The 18,920-nt window shown below is 37.2% G+C and overlaps 2 protein-coding genes across 3 annotated transcripts in view; both read left to right on the top strand.

Annotated features, from left to right (window-relative positions):
* The window catches only part of LOC106870727 (dynein beta chain, ciliary), a 111,022-nt gene extending 100,276 nt beyond the window's left edge, over positions 1 to 10,746 (top strand). Inside the window, exons 53-58 of the mRNA XM_089351930.1 lie at positions 982 to 1,258; positions 2,546 to 2,773; positions 5,017 to 5,328; positions 7,321 to 7,563; positions 9,409 to 9,597; positions 9,757 to 10,746. Of these exons, the coding sequence (XP_089208056.1) occupies positions 982 to 1,258; positions 2,546 to 2,773; positions 5,017 to 5,328; positions 7,321 to 7,563; positions 9,409 to 9,597; positions 9,757 to 10,374 (1,867 nt within the window). The 3' untranslated portion in view covers positions 10,375 to 10,746. The remainder of the gene's footprint in view (positions 1 to 981; positions 1,259 to 2,545; positions 2,774 to 5,016; positions 5,329 to 7,320; positions 7,564 to 9,408; positions 9,598 to 9,756) is intronic.
* Positions 10,747 to 17,399: 6,653 nt separating this feature from the next.
* The window catches only part of LOC106870705 (mannose-1-phosphate guanylyltransferase regulatory subunit alpha-A), a 32,929-nt gene continuing 31,408 nt past the window's right edge, over positions 17,400 to 18,920 (top strand). For both annotated transcript variants that reach the window (XM_014916891.3, XM_014916884.3), the window contains exon 1: positions 17,400 to 17,617. In XM_014916891.3, coding sequence (XP_014772377.1) covers positions 17,578 to 17,617 — 40 coding nt within the window. In that variant the 5' untranslated portion in view covers positions 17,400 to 17,577. The remainder of the gene's footprint in view (positions 17,618 to 18,920) is intronic.

The raw sequence follows: 18,920 nt of genomic DNA, 5'->3' as shown, positions 1-18,920 counted from the left end.
TCCACTTCATATTCTGCAATTGTATCCTCTCATCCTTCTCCAGAACTTTGTCTCTGGAATTCAGTAACAACTTACAAAAATTCAAGATGAAAAACAATCTACATCAGCTTCACCAAACTGAAATGGTCTGCAAATGTTTTGGCATTACTCCTCTTCATTGAATGGTTCTATAAACTTATGTATTTGTAGCTTTTCAATTCAATATTTTCTCTTTTAAAAAGAATTATTAAAACAAAACATTGTAATTGTATATTCGCAGAGAACTTTTGGGGCAAGTATTTTATTTTACTGTTGAATGTACATATTAACATTATCCACCATTTTGAAAAGTTGATGAATGTATGACCTTTATAGGCTTAGTGTAGTGGAGGCGCAATGGCCCAGTGGTTAGGGTAGCGGACTCGCGGTCATAGGATCGCGGTTTCGATTTCCAGACCGGGCATTGTGAGTGTTTATTGAGCGAAAACACCTAAAGCTCCACAAGGCTCCGGCAGGTGATGGTGGCGAACCCTGCCGTACTCTTCCACCACAACTTTCTCTCACTCTTTCTTTCTGTTTCTGTTGTACCTGTATTTCAAAGGGTCAGCCTTGTCACACTGTGTCACGCTGAATCTCCCCGAGAACTATGTTAAGGGTACACGTGTCTGTGGAGTGCTCAGCCACTTGCATGTTAATTTCACAAGCAGGCTGTTCCGTTGATTGGATCAACTGGAACTCTCGATGTCGTAAGCGATGGAGTGCCAACAACAACAACAATAGGCTTAGTGAGGTAAATATTTCTTGTCAATCTGATACAAGAGTTTAGGGTATTTCTTGCTGCAAAGATGAACCCATAATCTTTGAATTGATAATTCAAAACTTTAATTTCTAAAGCATTGTTCCATTCCATTTTTTGATTAGTATTAAAAATAACAGTTGTAATAATTCATCTGGTTTGCTAATTAACCCCATATTTCACCAGTTCTATATCTGCTATTGCAGGAATTTCATTGAAGAGAAGATGGGTACACAGTACGTTGAAGGACGCCAAGTGGACTTTGCTAAATCTTATGAAGAATCTGGTCCTGGTACTCCAGTATTTTTTATCTTGTCTCCTGGAGTGGATCCCCTCAAAGATGTAGAGGCATTGGGCAAAAAATTAGGTTTCTCAAATGATAACAAGAACTTCCACAACATATCTCTGGGTCAAGGACAAGAAATCATAGCTGAAGAAGCTATGGATATATCAGCTCAAGATGGACACTGGGTAATCCTACAAGTAAGTTATGGTGTCTTAGTCTTGTCAGTTAGCAGACACACACAGCATGAATATAGATGTGTATCTACATATATATAAACAGTAATCCCTCGCTATATCGTGGGTCACCTATCACGCATTCAGTACATTGTGGTTCACCTATCGCATACGCAGTACATTATGGATTTTTCTGGCTAATATACGTAAATTTATATCGGGACTCCTCAGTATATGGCGGGTTTCTGCAGCCGATAGGTATTTATATTTTTTTAGATTTTAATTATTTCTGTGGGAGGTTTTAGAACATAACACCTGCGATAGTCAGGGGATTACTGTGTATCTATACTATAAAATCATAGAAAAGTGGATGTTAAAGCAATAAACCATAATGATGTATATGTCATTCATGTAATTTGCCCCAACATCATACACAACCTGTCCCTATAACTTTGTACTTTGTATCCAGTGAGAAAAAGACAAATAATACAGTCTTTCATTCTTTTATGGTTTATTGGTTTCTATCATTTGACTTTTGCTGTGCTGAGGCAATGCCTTCCAAAGTATAGTTGATTACATTGACCTAAGTACTTAGATTATCAGTTTCATATTTCAGAATTATGAAAGACGAAGAGCATCTAGCAGAATTTGAACTCAGAGTATAAAGGGATAAACCTAATTACTGCAAGATATTTTGTCTGATTCTGCCATCCAGTGGTTTCACATTTTTATACTCTTTTCAAGCACAATATGTAAATTTGGTATACATTTTATTGATCACTATTTATCAAATGGTTCTGTTTGCCAGAGTTACAACCTTTTAGAGAGTCGTCTCTCTTTTTCAGACTTAAATACTATAAGGTGTTTATGTCAATTTCCACCAGCACACACATCTATTTCACTGTCTATCTATCTATCTATTCATCTATCTACACACACACATATACATATCTATTTCACTATCTGTCTGTCTGTCTGTCTGTCTGTCTGTCTGTCTGTCTGTCTGTCTCCATCCATCCATCCATCCATCCACTTATTATTTCACAATTTATCTGTCTCTCTGTCTGTCTATCTACACTCACACTCACACTTGAATGACTTCTGCTCAATTCCTAACAATTTATTTTCACTCATAACGCATTAGTTTACTCAAGGCTGGGATAGAAGACACTTTCTCATTGCACATTGGAATTAAATACAGAACCATGTGGTTGCAATGTGAAGTTTTTAACCACAGACTTAAGCATGTCTCCATTATATGTTAATATATTTTAATACAATAATTTGTCTTCATGAATATATTTTTCTTAGAATGTGCATCTTGTTGCAAAATGGCTGGCCAACTTAGAGAAGAAGTTAGAAGAATATAGTGTAGATAGCCATGAATCTTACAGAGTTTTCATCAGTGCTGAACCTGCCGCTTCTGCTGCTTCCCACACCATACCTCAAGGTATTCTTGAGTCAGCCATCAAAATTACGAATGAGCCTCCTACTGGTATGCAAGCTAACTTGCATAAAGCATTAGACAACTTTGATCAGGTAAAATATTATTTTGAAATGAATTATCGTTTTTCCGTGATTTGAAAGTAATTACTAGTATTAAGTAAGAGATAGTTCATCTCTTGAGCTCTTGGACAAATAAGACCAGTTACTCAGTGAGATCACAGGGTAAAAAGTAAAAGGGTAAAAACCCCCTTTGGTCATGAATGACTATGGGATTGCACCTAGAAGGTTCTCCTCCAAGGTACAAGTTGAGGCAAGATTATTTATGGAAGACCAGCAGTTGCCCATGCATACCAGCTTCCTCTTTGCACCACTGTTGTTATCCAAAGGAAAAGCAAAGGTCAATACAGCTTAGCACCAGTGATGTTGCAGCTCATTTCTACAGCTAAGTTAACTGGGGCAACATGAAATAAAGTGTATTGCTCAAGAAGACAACATACAACCTGGTCTGCGAATTGAACTCACTACCTCGTGATTGCGAGCCTGGCATTCTAACCACTGAGTTATGTGCCTTCACTGAGATAACAGCATTTCCCCTAAATGGGATACTGATCCATTACTGGGTTCAAGGCCAGCAATTTTGAGGGGAGGAGACAAGTCAGTTACATCAGTCCCAGTACTTGAATGGCAATTTATTTTATGAACCCTAAAGGGACACAGGGCAAAGTTGATCATGGCAGTATTTGAAATCTGAACAGAAGGAGCTGGAAGAAATGTTGCTAAGCATTTTATCCCACACGCTAAAAATTCTGCCAGCTTACCTCCTTCATAAATAAGAGATGTTGACTATTTATTCTTTCAATAAATTTAAGCTTGTATGTGAAGCCAGAAAGCCATGACAAGCTGGAAAAAATATCTACTACCTCTAATATATAAAAAGGAAGGAACGAAAGGAAAAAGGGAAAAGACAAAAAAATAGCTAAATGTTTCTATTGTTAAATCTTCTTGTAACCTCTATGAATTGGAACATCTTATTTATGGATGGTACATTCTTCCCTTGAACTTAAATAAATCAATTATGTGGCATGTTTGGCAGATTTGGGGAAAGACTGCTACACTTCTGCATTATGTATACTTTGGTGTTTCTCTGTTGTCACCCATTTAGAGTAAATATATTGCCATAGCACACTATTATAATTTTCATCACCTCCCTTAAGAAATCCTGCATTGGTGCACATTCTCTTGTCAATTGTCCCCTGCCTTTTACAACTCTGATCACTCATTCCCCTCAACATCTGCTCTGACCTTCTCTTGAATGATATGATACTTCTCTTTTCCCTGGGCCTTGCCAACATGTGTATTTGGAAAAGAACAAAAGCAAAAACAAAAACCTTAGCCTGCTCTGCCAATTGTCAAGATGCTCACCAGCTTCTTTTGTATTAGGTGTGATTCATCCACTTTCTCTGCTTTCTCTGTCTTCCATTTCCTTTCTGTTCTCACATTGAAGCCAGCAGGAGTCCATGTAAGGTAACACCTCTCTTACTCGTGTTACTTTAAATTCTTCAGTGAGAACACTGAATGGGAGCTGCAAGATGTTACTGGTCCCATACAGTGCTACACCGTTTAGACTGCATGAAATCCCAACCACTTTTAGAAAAAGCCACTGATCTTCCTTTTAAGGGACTCTGTTTTTGGTAATGTAATCCAGTTGATCAGTAAATGTAATAGGACTTGGGCTACAATAGAATGCTGGTAAATTCAGTCCTTGAATCTGCCAAGCCATCATGATTTGTCAACCTTGAGGAACCAGATTTCAATTTGTATGTTTCTGTATTATATTTATGTATCATGTGATATTTGTATGTTATATCTATATGTGATATTTGTACATGATATGCAATATTTGTGTTATATGTTATATTTGCATTTTATATTTACATGTTATATTTGTAATTCTTATTTGTATGTGATATTTGATTAGAATGTTGGAGGAAAGAATCACAGAACAAGCTCTTCAAGCTGAGCCAATCAGCAGGAGACCAAGGGGTTGGCCAAGAATGAGATGATTAGATAATATCCATAGTCTCAGTTGGTCATGCTTGAAAATTCAATTGGAAGGTGTAACAATGGTTGCTTCTGATAGGATCCTATGGAGGACATGCTTGGGGACTTTATCCCTATGACCCTCCCAGGAATAGAGAGCAGAATAAAAAGAATGATGACTATTAGTTTGTTAATTTATACCTGTTATATTTCAATATAGCATTTACCTGTTACTATTTGCCTATTATTTTCTTATGTATGTGTTTCTGATTTCTTTATTATCCATCTTTCTAAAGGACACTTTGGAAAAGTGTGCACGAGAAGTAGAGTTTAAGAGCATCTTATTTGCTCTCTGCTATTTTCATGCTGTTGTTCAAGAACGGAGAAAGTTTGGACCTCAGGGTTGGAACCGAATTTACCCTTTTAATGTTGGTGATCTGACAATCAGTGTTAATGTGCTGTACAACTACTTGGAAGCCAACAACAAAGTCCCCTGGGAAGATTTACGCTATCTTTTTGGGGAAATCATGTATGGAGGGCACATCACAGATGACTGGGACAGACGACTTTGTATAACTTATCTTGAAGTGTACATGCATCCGGACATGGTGAGTTGTTGCCTATTACTACTACCACCATCACTATCTTACTTGGCATTATTTCCCACTTTACTAACATCCTCCTTCCAAAAATAATACCTCCTTGCCCTCCTCCTCCTGATTATTATCATCATCATCATCATCACCACCACCACCACCACCACCACCACAACTACCTATATTAACATGTTCCCTCCAAAACTAGACATTAGACACGGTTGTGATTAAAGCTGTGGGTGAGTGCGCGCGCACACACACACACACACACACACACACACACACACACACATATCATCATCCTTCTTGTCATTATAATATGTCCATGTTCCATGCTGGGATGGTTTCTATATGGCTAGATGCCCCTCCTAGTGACAAACACTTCATAGCATGTACTGGGTGTTTTTTATGCCATCAGCACTAGTGAGGTCACCATGCACCTCATGAGACTATAAAAACTTTGGTAGTGGGTGGAGGACAGCATTTATGCAAGGAGAGGAGGGTATAGAATATGGGAGGAGAGAAGGAGGAAGTGGCAAGTAGGTTATTGTAGAGGAGCTATATATATATATACAAATTATGCATATCATTTGTTAAAAGATATAGGTATTGGTTTCAAATCTTGGCACAAGGCCAGCAATTTCGGAGGAGGTGCTAGATCATTTACATCGACCCCCTGGTGCTCTGATGGTACTTATTTTATTGACCCTGAAAGGGATGAAAGGCAAAATCAGCCTCAGTAGAATTTGCACTCAGAATGTAACGATGGATGAAATGCTGCTAAACATTTTGCCTGGCATGCTAATGGTTCTGCCAGTTTGCTGCCTTAATAATACTGCCCCCCCCCCAAAAAAAAACTGATGCTTTTGAGCAGTGTTCCTTGTTCTGTTTGTTCTCTACAGAATTACACAGATAATCCCCTGTCAATTTTTGCTGTCGGAAATGCAATGAATCAGTGACTGACTTATAGGAAATCTGTAATCTATGGCAAAATGGGTCACCATTTCATCATCGTTGTTTTTACATCTGCTTTTTCATGTCGGCATGGGTTAGATCGGACTTTTTGAGTCAGTGATACAACCAGCTTCTCAGCACCAATCCTTTTAGTCATCTCTACTAATATGCAGAGATATGGTGTATATAATTCTAAAAACCAAGATACATGTCTGTGATATACAGGGTGTTTTTATTTTTTGTGGACACTTCTGTTGTAAATGACAGATGAGAGTTTTGCAGATTCTTGTCAAACAACCTGCACAGATAAGTTGTCTGTAGTGATCAAATGTCTGTGCTGCACATTAGCTTGCTCTTTCCATCAGAACAACATTGGCTGAACAGGTGTACGTTGTGCCACACATCAGACATCAAAGTGATCACACAACAATGTGAAATGAAGTGTTTTGCTCAAGAACAGAATGTATCACCTGATCCAGGAATTGAAACCACTATCTTGTGATCTCAAGAGCAAATTCCTAACCACTAGGCCACATGCCTTCATTGTAATATAAATCATCATCATCATCATCATCATCATCATCATCATCATCATCATCATCATCATTTAGTGTCCATTTGTCCATGCTGACATGGGTTGGATGGTTTAACAAGGGCTGGTAAGTTGAGGGGCTCCACCAGACTCCAGTCTGATTTGGCATGGTCTCTACAGCTAGATGCCCTTCCTAATGCCAACCACTCTGAGAGTGTAATGGGTGCTTTTATGTACCATCGGCACAGGTACCGGCTGCAATACACCAGTATCTGCCACAGTTATGATTTCACTTGCTTGATGGATCTTGCCAAAGGTCTCGATCATTTGTTATTATGATAAATAAATACTACACCATCATCATCATCATCACTATTGCCATTATTAGCATTTCCAGTACTACTAGTAACACAAAAAAACAAAACAAAACACAATACTTTAATTCAGTTCCCAGATGAATACTATGCTTTGTTTATCATCTACATCCCCTAACGTTTTTATTTTATATTACATTACAGCTTGATACAGAGCTCTATTTGGCTCCTGGATTCCCAATTCCACCAAATATTGACTACAAGGGCTATCACACATATATTGATGAGATGATTCCAACAGAAAGTCCCTATTTATATGGTCTACATCCAAATGCAGAAATTGAATTCCTCACAAGTACATCAGAGCATCTTTTCCGCACAGTATTTGAAATGCAGCCTCGAGATGCAGGTAGTGATTCAGAAGCTGGTGTTAGCCGAGAAGAAAAAGTAAATATCCAATTCTTTTACATTTATGTTTTTGTATGTGTGTGCTTGTGAGTGCATAAATGCATGCACATATATGCATGTGTGTATGTCTGAATGTGTTTGTATGTGCCTGGAGGCAAGCACATGTAAAATAAAACAATATGTATATCTGTGAAAAGTTTCCTTCATGTGGTGGGAAGTTGTTTTACTGAAAGGAAGTCCTAATCAAGTTGATTTAGGATTGGAGACGTTTCAACTATGACCTTCATCTTTGTTTTCATTCATAGTCTATCTTGGACTACATCATATGTGTCCTCCCATTTTAAAAATAGTAGGGTGTAGTTTGAAAGAGATTTAGCTGTTATTTCTAGCAAGACAAGTGATCCCATTGAGGCTCCATCGTTAATTGATAGAAGTGAGAGAAAAATGGTTCTAAAATGGTTATGCCACCTCAGGCATCTATTTAGATGCACTTCAGAGTTTTAAAAATATAATTTAATGTTTTAAAAAGCAAAATAAAGTACAGTGTTCAGTCCTAGGGCTCACTGAACTGGTTACCCAGTTCCTATGGTGTATAAGTGACCAAGACTGCAACATTCCCCCTGAACAGGATGATAATCCATCACAGGGTTACTCATTTACAGCTGAGTGGATTAAAATGACATGGTTTGGGGAGCTAAAACCACAATCTTGCAATTGTATGTGCAACATCCCTAACCACTTGGCTATGCATCTTCATAAGGTTTTAGAAACCTCAAATTATACTAGATGTATTAAGAATGGATATGCAAACATTTGCTTCAGATCTTGCTGTACACAATGCAAATGACAATTTTATATCGACTGGCAAACATATCAGCAAACATTTTATTCACTGAAAGTTACAAACAAAGGCCATCTGCTTGACTAGACTCAAAGATCTGGGGTATTTCTGGCTGACGAGACACAAGTCAAAACACCACTGTCCCAGAATATTCTGTGCCAATGAATCAAGGATGTTGGACACACTATTATCATAAAAGAGAGAGGTTTTTCTCCTTTGACATATATTACAGCAACTAGCGTATTCTGTTTTTGAACCTGCCCAGACATATTAAGAATAAATATGCAGACATTTGTTCCAGATCTTGCTGTACATGGTACAAACAGTGATCTTATATTATTATTAACATTAAATTATATTATTATTATCATTATTATTATTATTATCTATATTGATGCTTAAGCACCTTGAGAAACATGTTATTCATAATTTTGTTATACACAAAAATAATTTATAAAATGAGGTGATAGTCTTCCTAGACACAATGTGATTTCTCTAGTGGTGGTTATATTATAAAATGTACCCAGTACAGTCTGTAAAGTGGTTGACCATTGAATGGAAGCAACATAGAGTTGAGAGGACTTGATAGCCTTACTAGGGATAAAAGAACCTTTCTAGACTGCTGCAACTCTACAATGTACTTAGAACACTTTGTAAAGTGTCTGTTGATAGGAAGGGTATCTGGCCATAGAAGACATGCTGAAGATGAAAAATGCAAGTGACATGTCGTCCTTGTCCTATCTAGGAGGACAGTAACTTCAAATAAGAACTAATTTGTATCATAACTACCCATACAACCCATGCTAGCAATGGAAAGCGGATGTAAAATGATTATAAGTATAATTAATTATCTATTTTGATATTTACATGTGTAGATTGTGTTGTTCTAAGTATATTTAAATGTATAACAGCACACACACACACACACATATGAATGCATGCATGCACACACACAAATACATACCAAAGTATAAACAGCATTCTGTGGCCAGATGATGTTTTTCTAAAAAGATCTTAATACTTACCTGTTTATCTTTATGTAGGTAAAGTCAATTTTGGATGAAATTATTGAAAAATTACCAGAAGAATTTATCATGGCAGAAATAATGGCTAAAGTTCCATTAGAAGAAAGAACTCCCTATGTAGTCGTAGCATTCCAAGAATGCGAACGAATGAATTTGTTAACATCAGAAATTAGAAGGACCTTAAAAGAACTTGATTTAGGTTTAAAGGTAAAATCATTGTTAATATTTTTCAAAACACACCATGCATACACTTAAATAAAGCTATATTTCTTTTTAAATATTTTCTCCTTACAAATTAATTACATTTCTTAGGATAAAAATTTAATTTATTCATTAATTTGACCACTTACCTTGTTTCTTTTTCAGGGTGAATTGACAATCACCTCAGACATGGAAGAACTAAGCAACTCTCTTTTTATGGATCAAGTGCCAGGCAACTGGGCAAAAAGGGCATACCCTTCTCTGTACAACCTCACCACATGGTATGCAGATCTTTTGCAACGTGTGAAGGAACTAGAGAGTTGGGTAACAGACTTTCAGCTACCAGCAGCTGTTTGGCTGGCTGGCTTCTTTAACCCACAGTCCTTTCTTACAGCTATCATGCAGCAAATGGCACGTAAAAGTGAATGGCCACTAGACAAGATGTGTCTGCAGTGTGATGTGACTAAGAAAATGCGAGATGACATGGCAGGACCACCTCGAGAAGGAGCTTACATTCATGGGCTCTTTATGGAAGGTGCTCGGTGGGACATGCAGAGTGGAATGATTGCTGAGTCACGACTAAAAGATCTCACTCCAGTAATGCCTGTGATATTCATTAAAGCCATTCCAGTTGACCGACAGGATACTAAAACTATTTATCAATGTCCTGTCTATAAGACCAAACAACGAGGCCCGACATTTGTATGGACATTTAATTTGAAATCGAAAGAGAAATCAAGCAAGTGGATTCTTGGTGGAGTAGCTCTGTTGCTGCAGGTTTAAATTAAATGAGCTTGTATTAGTGCCCGCCTTGCCTCATAAAAACTAAAACAACTAATATTTTTATTTGAAGTGTTATATCTCTGGAAATATAATGAAACATTGAAAACAAAAACATACATTATCTAGTATTGCTGTATTGATTAATGATTACCAGAACCTTGCTGCAAAATTATTTACTTATTTCTCTTTCTTTAGTGGTATTCATTAGGAATCTTGTTGTTCTATATATTAAAAGAATATCCACATTGTTAAATGTTCAACATTAAACACATACCAGTTAAAAGACTGAACTTTCACTCTACATTTAATATCACATTGTATTTGTTATTCTTCTTTTTTATATTATGTATTAAAAGAAAAATGAACAAATTATCTTTTGTAGATTTTTCCTTATTACAAATAAATCACAATAGCACATCTAGGAGAGGGATGAGGATGGCACAGTCTACCCAGAGTAGCACTTTTATGGGGGACGTTTTGGGGTTTACTGTATAAGCCTGTATAGGCTTGAGGGCCTGGAGGGGGTGGGGGCAGGAAACTGAAGGGCTACCTTGGATGGCATACACTCGAGCTATGCCATTGATGAATCACGTCCATTTAATGTTCACTACTGATATTCTTTCAATGAAATGACTTCAATTTTCTGATTCTCTAAGGGGGTTAAAGTACTACATTTGAATTCTGACAAAATTCCTAACCCTCAAGATAGGATGGGGCCAGTAGGCAGCAAACTTAAGAGTGTTATATACCAGACAGTATCAAAGAGTAAAATTTGTGAAGATGTGGGGAGGTTGTCATATTAATGGGCAACATAGATTTGGCTGAAAATCACACTAGTGGTAACTGAGGAAAAAGCATCTTACAAATGTTGGAGGAGGTGGTTGTTTAAGACTGTTTCCATGATCTTTTAAGATGTTTAATATGAAGTTAATAGTTAATGGGGTCAGAGAAGTAATTGCATTACCCAAATATTATTATTAATAACTTGAAATATAAAATACTATTAATCATCCTACAATGATATCACCAGTGTGGGAAGGTTCACAAAAGATATGGGCACACCCACTCCTCAAACTAAAATATGTGAAAAAAATATAAATATGTAAAATTAAACAAATTTCAAATGCAGTAGAAAAGCTTTCTAAGTATTAAAACATGAAAAATACAGAGAGTTTTGTGCTGAAAATTCATGTATAGTTCAAACAATTGTAGCTGGAACAGGTTAAATGTACTAAATGGCTGTGTGTGGTAAGAAGCTTGCTTCCCTACCACATGGTTCTGGGTTCAGTCCCACTGCGTGACACCTTGGGCAAGTGTCTTCTACTATAGCCTCAGGTCAACCAAAGCCTTGTGAGTGGATTTGGTAGATGAAAACTGAAAGAAAATCATCATATGTATGTGTGTGTGTGTCTTTGTCTCTGTTCATCCTCACATCACCGCTTGAAAACTGGTGTTGGTGTGTTTACATCCCTGTAACTTAGTAGTTTGGCAAAAGAGACCGATAGAATAAGTACTAGGCTTAAGAAATAAGTCCTGGAGTTCATTTGTTCAACTGAAACCCTACAATGTGGTGTTCCAGCACAGCTGCAATCAAATGACTGAAACAAGTAAAAGAATAAAAGAATAACACAATCCTTTCTACAATAAGAACAAGGCCTGAAATTTGGGGGAGGAAGTTAGTTGAATAAATTGATCCTAGTGCTCAAATGGTACTTATTTCATCAACCCTTAAAAGATGAAAGGCAAAGTCAACCTTGGTGGCGTTTGAGCTCAGGGCATAAATCATCATCATCATCATCACCATCGTTTAACGTCCGCTTTCCATGCTGGCATGGGTTGGATAGTTTGACCGAGGACTGGCGAGCTGGATGGATGCACCAGACTCCAATCTGATCTGGCAGAGTTTCTACAGCTGGATGCTCTTCCTAATGCCAACCACTCCAAGAATGTAGTGGGTGCTTTCACGTGCCACCGGCACGAGGGCCAGTCAGGTGGTACTCACAACAGCTATGCTCAAATGGTGTTTTTTACGTGCTACCTGCACAGGAGCCAGTCCAGTGGCACTGGCAACGACTTCGCTCGAATGTTGTCGTTCACGTGCCACTGGCACAAGTGCCAGTAAGGCAACGCTGGTAATGATCACGCTCGAATGGTGCATTTTACGTGCCACCAGCACAGGAGCCAGTCAGCTGCCCTGGCAACGATCATGCTTGGATGGTTGCCATGTAGCATGGCTGTTTGTACACATGCGTCATACAGTCTACCTTTTACTCTGAGCAAGAGGCCCTTTGTCACCAGCAGAGGTAGGAGCTGTCTGAACTTTGCCCAGGCTATTCTTATTCTAGCAGCTACAGTTTCAAGGCACCCACCTTGGTCACCTAGGTAGCGGAAGCTATCAACTACTTCTAGACAAAATTCCGTTAAGCATCATAGTACTAAACTACACGATCATGACGATGATGATGATGATGATGATTTTGTCCAAATAACAACAGAAAATACTGACAAACAAGTCATATGAGTTAGACAATCACTGAGGAAACCTCAATGCACATGTAAAACCTAACAGAAATAGCAGTCAAGTCCCCCTCAACACACTTTGTATTCCTTTGAGAAGAGAAGGACAAATTGTTGTCCCAGATATGTTATGTCTGAAGAAATGATGAGATGATTATAGTTTGACTGTATTTGAATATTGATCTGATCAATCAGGTTTTGGCCTTAGGTTAAATAATCAAGACTTCTTGTGATGTTTGTTTTTGTTTTTGTTCTATTGATTAATAAGTAAAAAAAATAATTTCTAGGGTTGGGTACTGCTGGGCAAGCTATGGCTGAATAGGAAGTATGAAATTAGTCACACAAAAAATTGTAATGTATTGAATTTCACGTTGGTTTTAGGCAATAAATATTTCACAAAACTACATGCTTATTGGTTTATAGAGTAAGTGACTGAGTATTCCACAGAAACTTGTACCCTAAATGACACAACATGATACAGTGTGACCCTTTCAGTTATAGGTAGAGGCTATTTGACAGGCCTCAACAGATACCATCTACCCAATTTTACTCACAAGGTTTGTTAAATTTGGGATCTCACCATTGCAAAGTGAACTTCTTTAGCTTTGACTTTACCTGTACATCATCATCATCATCATCGTCGTTTAACGTCCGCCTTTCCATGCTAGCATGGGTTGGACGATTTGACCGAGGACTGGTGGACCAGGAGGCGACACCAGGCTCCTATCTGATTTGGCAGAGTTTCTACAGCTGGATGCCCTTCCTAACGCCAACCACTCTGAGAGTGTAGTTGGTGCTTTTACGTGCCACCGGCACGAGGGCCAGTCAGGCGGGTACTGGCAACGGCCACGCTCGGAAATGCAATACAAAAAAACATTGACATGCATAGATACACAGCACTAGTGCAAGATACATTGAAATACTGAGCATCTAAACATCTATGTGGGAAAAAAATTTCCTTTAGTGTGTAACAGGTTGTTATGAGGATGCTGTTGATAATGTTGACTCCGTGAAATAAAGACAGAAGTCGAAGTTACAAACGAATATTTTATTTAACCATTACATGTGATCAATACTTCACCCTGATGGGCAAATGATAATATCAACAATTGAGAGCAGACCTGTATAAAACGGAGTGTTGTATTTCAGTGTCTGATACTGTATGGCCTTAGGTTCTACACTGCCTGATCGTGTCAGTCTAGCAGTAGTAGGGAGATTGATGGAGCAATATCACTGAAGGTGGAAAGCCGAGAGAGTAAGGAAAGTAAGTGACTTGGTTGTCGTGCAGGACAGCTGTAACCTCGACTGATCTGTTTTATGCTCTGATGGATGTCCTAAGCTATTGTATTTATATGTCAGCAGACTAGCTAGAAAGTGATGTACATTATTGAGAACATTTCAACTTTTCATGGCACCAAAAAGGTTAAGAGTTAAATGGAAAAGACGTAAATTGACTTGGCAAAGCCATGTGTTTGAATGTGACTCTTATCAACTTCCATTTTCCTGTGAGAAAAATGCTGTTGAAATGTTAGGGGATATTTGCTGATTCAGGTTCAAATCTACTCTATGCCCAAATGATGTCACTGCAAGTGTATTTATTTGGTTGGGTGACTTGCCTAGGGCAAATCATATTGGTCTTTAAACTGCTGAATATCTTATCTGTGCATGCCACAACTACAGATGATAGCAGTAAAATTTGAACTAACTGAATTGGCTAACCCTGGCCATTGACAGTTTGTTAATTGTTCATTTAGTGATGATTGCTGTTAATTTAATAAATTTATGTTACATCCAAGTCATAAATATTCAGAATACCTGAGATGATAAAGTGTGGGTCCAAGACATTGACATTAGTGCCTTAAACAATTGAGAATTCTGACAAAATTTATAATCCACAAGATGGGATGGAACCAGGAGGCAGGAAACTTAAGTGAGAGTATTATATAAATAGAATAATGCATATATGTGCCAGAGGGAAATAAGAGACACAACTGGGTAGAATGTTTAAGAGAAGATTTATTGATATGTTAACATGTGTGATTGTGTGTGTGTCATATATACAGAATAATAGACAGGCCGTGATAAGAATAAGATGTATGCATATGTATGTAGGCATAGATGTATGCGTGTTAAGAACATATAAGGGTGGCGATGAAGAAGAGACAGTGAAAGAGTCTATAGCCATTGCAGTGAGGAGTAAGATCATAGACACAAGAATGATAAATACCAGTTCATAGTCAATTGTACATGATAGTTGAAATACTGTATCAAGAAGTTGCAGCGATGATGCAGAGCTGGCTGCGGTACATGTCGTAAGTGAAGTTGTGGCTGTGATGCTGCTGCTTGGGTCACTTGGTACAGGAGTTCTTGCAGGTTGTATATTCGCTGTTGATCCATGGTGAAGTAATTCATGAACAGTGCAGTTTTATAACCAGGGTGAATTGCTTGTTGAGTTGTGTATGTAGAGAGATGTTGACATTAGGACGATGGTGGCAACAGCGATGGAGGTTGCCGAATGCTGTTGGATGAAGTTGGTGAGTCTCCACGTGGCTGCTGTTGTGTTGTTGCTGGGACTGGCTGTGTCTTGTGTGGTCAGTGGCTAGACCTTAAGAGGTCTGGAACCAAAAGACATCGAGACGAGGAGAGGCTGGGTTTTTATAAGGAGTTGTAGGCTCAAAACTAGTTGAGAACAGGCTGTCACACGTGACCTTATTCAGGGGCTTGAATTGGTTATATGCTATGTATTGGCGTGATAGAGTAAGAGACAAATTGCACCAATACCAACCAAGCAGAGTAGTGGACACAACAAGGGTCCAAAATGCGGCCAAAGGCTAACTGTTCCGTGCGAAATGAGGTGACAAGAATGGCTCCTTAGTACATCACATGGTCGATACATATATATATATATAATAGAGAGGAGAGGAATTTCACTCGAGTGTATGCTTCAGATAAATACCAGATAAGATCAAAGGGTGAAATTTTTTAAGGTGCAGAGAGGATGTCATACTAAGAGGCGACAGATTTAGTTGAAAATCATACTAGTGGTAACTGAGGAAAAAGTATCTTAGAAATATTGAAGGAGGTGATTGTTCATAACTGTTTCCATGATCTTTTAAGATGTTGGAAATGAAGGCATTAGTGAGTAGGTTCAGAGAAGCTGTCCTTAGAATTTTGGACTTACTGCTTCTGTTGATTGGAATTCTGTTAGGTCAGAAAAGTTGTTCTGTAGAATTTTGGACATACTGTTTCTGTAGATTGGATCCCTGTAGAAACAAAGATTACTCAGTTTGAAGACAATATGCATGAACTCTGGTATGCATTACTTGAGGGTAATTGGGGTTACACTGGATCAGTTGCCTTATGGGTTGGTGCAATAGGTTGGTATATAACAATTTCTGAACTAGTATTTGTTCTTTTTCACTTCTTTTAGGTATGCCAGAGTAAAAGGCATTGCTTCTGCTTTCATTCATCATCTTTAGAGCATATGTGTCTGTGTGTATATGCTTTATTTTTACGTATGTTACTTTGGAATGTTATATTTCTTCTTAACGTTCTGAAGGAAGTGTAATAAATAAAATAACAAGGGATGTCAAAGGCCCTGCCTAAATCACCATACCTCTAAGTGAGCTGATGTCATATGAGTTTGTTCTGATACCACAGTGTAGGCAGTCAGAATTTGCAGTCTGATCAGAATTATTTGTAGAAATGCCTGCTTTCCTAATAATGTCCTGCACAGATTTTCCTTGGTAATTATAACGTCACTACTACTAAGTTTGTTAAAAAAGGGCTCTGCATTTACACTAGAATATTTGTTCTCTATAGTTTTCTTGTCAGTGAATTTATTGAAATTAAATAGTGAAGCTACTTTGTCTTCTAAAATACTTAATATTATTTTAAACCTTTATTTTATTTTATTTCAACCAACCACTTTTTATATTAGGAAATCAACTAAGAACCCTCCTTCTCCTCCACCTCCTCCTCCTCCTCCTCCTCATCATCATCCACTTTTCATCATCATCATCAGCATCACCACCACTATGCTCCTCGCAAAATCATTTGATCCATCATTTCCAGCAAACCCTACAGTCGCAGCCACGGCAACATTAATATGCCTTAGATAGCTTTAGAGATTTTCTTCAATCTTTGCTTTCTTTCAAAATTTCCTACTCGAAAAAAAAAAAATCTATTTTACTATTTTTAAAATAAGAAACAAGGTCAAAACTGCTCATAACCGACAATTAATATTGATTGAGAGAAAAAAATAATAAAAAAGAAAGAAAATGATAAAGAAAACAGAATTGAAAACAGAGTTGAAATAATTACGGAAGTAAAAGCAGAAGAAAATAAAGAAAAAGAGAAATAAGCAAAATAAACACAAAAATAAGAAATAAAAAGATAAGAGAGAACGAAAAGAAAAAGACAGAAAGAAAGAACAATGAGATTCTTTGTTAAATTAATGTTCTTAGCAACAGGAGCATAGTCTAACGACATTGGAAACAATTTACGGCACATTCCTCTGTTGACAACGTGGATAAACTTGTAGAGAAGTTAGATCGCAACCACGTAGTATCACTTGTTGTCAGTTTAATAGACAGTCTACATAAAGTTCAGCACTGGTTCCGCCTTGTATGTTGTATAATATCTTATTTTTATAATATAAAGAGCTTTCGTAACGTCTTGACCAACATGATAAAAGCTGTTATTCTTATAGGAGGGCCGATGAAAGGTAAGGTATCTAAAGTAATTTATCACTCACCAGGGACGGCTATCATTAAAACGAAAGATAGCCCCAGGGACGGTTCTAATACTTGATTTTCTAGGTGCAAAAGCTTTATTTATTAGCAGTTATCATGTCATGATATTTGTAAATGTTCATAGCTATCTGGTGACTCGTTCGTCGAAGAGACGTAAGATTAAGCTGAAAAGTAATTTTTAAAAATTAAAATGAATACATTGTGTAATTGACTGTATATCGTTTTTAATTTATTTAATTGATGATAGGAGAAAATGTAGAATAAATAAAAAATATTGTTGAAGAATTGTAGTTATACGCCCTAAATACATAACCTTCCTTTCCTGATATAATTTTTATGAAGTCACACCCACTTGTTAAAAAAATGTTCTTTTATTTCTTGTCTAAAAGACTGGGTTGTTTATTCTTTTGTATTTCATTTAAAATTTGGCTTCTTCGAGTTTATACTTTAGTGTTATTATTCAGTCTCAAGTCACGGTCTATTGAGCAGACCTGTGATTAAAAGCGTTCCACCCGTATCCATCCTTTACAAATGATTTATATGGTCTTTAAAAAAATAGACGTTTTCTTGATTATTATTCCAACGCTCTTCCATCAAAGTATTATAATCATATTCAAAGTATAAATCATATTCAGCTAATTTGTAAATAAATGAAGTTAGCTTCAGTTTCGCTGACACACCGGACAAAAAGCATAGCAGCATTTCTTCTGGCTTTACGCTGAGTTCAAATTCTGTCGATGTCCACTTTGCCTTTAATCCTTTCAGAATTTCAAACCTTGTATTTATATTAAAAATTATTATTATTTTGCAATACTAGTCGTGTTTTAACTTTAGTTGAAGGAAGAAAATTTCAAGAGAGAATTAATTGTTGTTATTGTCAGGCACTGTTGTTCAAGCCAATTCAAACATCCAGTCTTCAGCAAAGCGACAGTGCTAAATCACCATTTGTAGAACCAATGTTATGTATCTTCTCAAACTTATATTAAAGAAGGCACAAACATATATCCGAAATGTCCCAGAACTCTTCTACACTATTTCTGTTCATCCCACATTTTCTTCGATGAGGCATAACTGTAATTATGCTGTACATATATTGCCATATTTTTTTATCGAAATAGCATGTTTCATGTGAAATGTCAACACTGGATCACCTTTCCAGTTATTTACAAAGCAACGAAGTATTTATATAACAAAATTTGTTCTACTATTATGATTTCTACTTTAGCTCTATAATTTATTGAAGATATTCGTAACTTTGCATATCTCATTGTGTTT

Source organism: Octopus bimaculoides, chromosome 1, assembly GCF_046866305.1.
Source record: "Octopus bimaculoides isolate indiv1 chromosome 1, ASM4686630v1, whole genome shotgun sequence".
In the NCBI taxonomy this organism is placed as follows: domain Eukaryota; kingdom Metazoa; phylum Mollusca; class Cephalopoda; order Octopoda; family Octopodidae; genus Octopus; species Octopus bimaculoides.
Note: the sequence above shows the minus strand (reverse complement) of the source record. Positions and strands in the feature narration are given on the sequence as shown.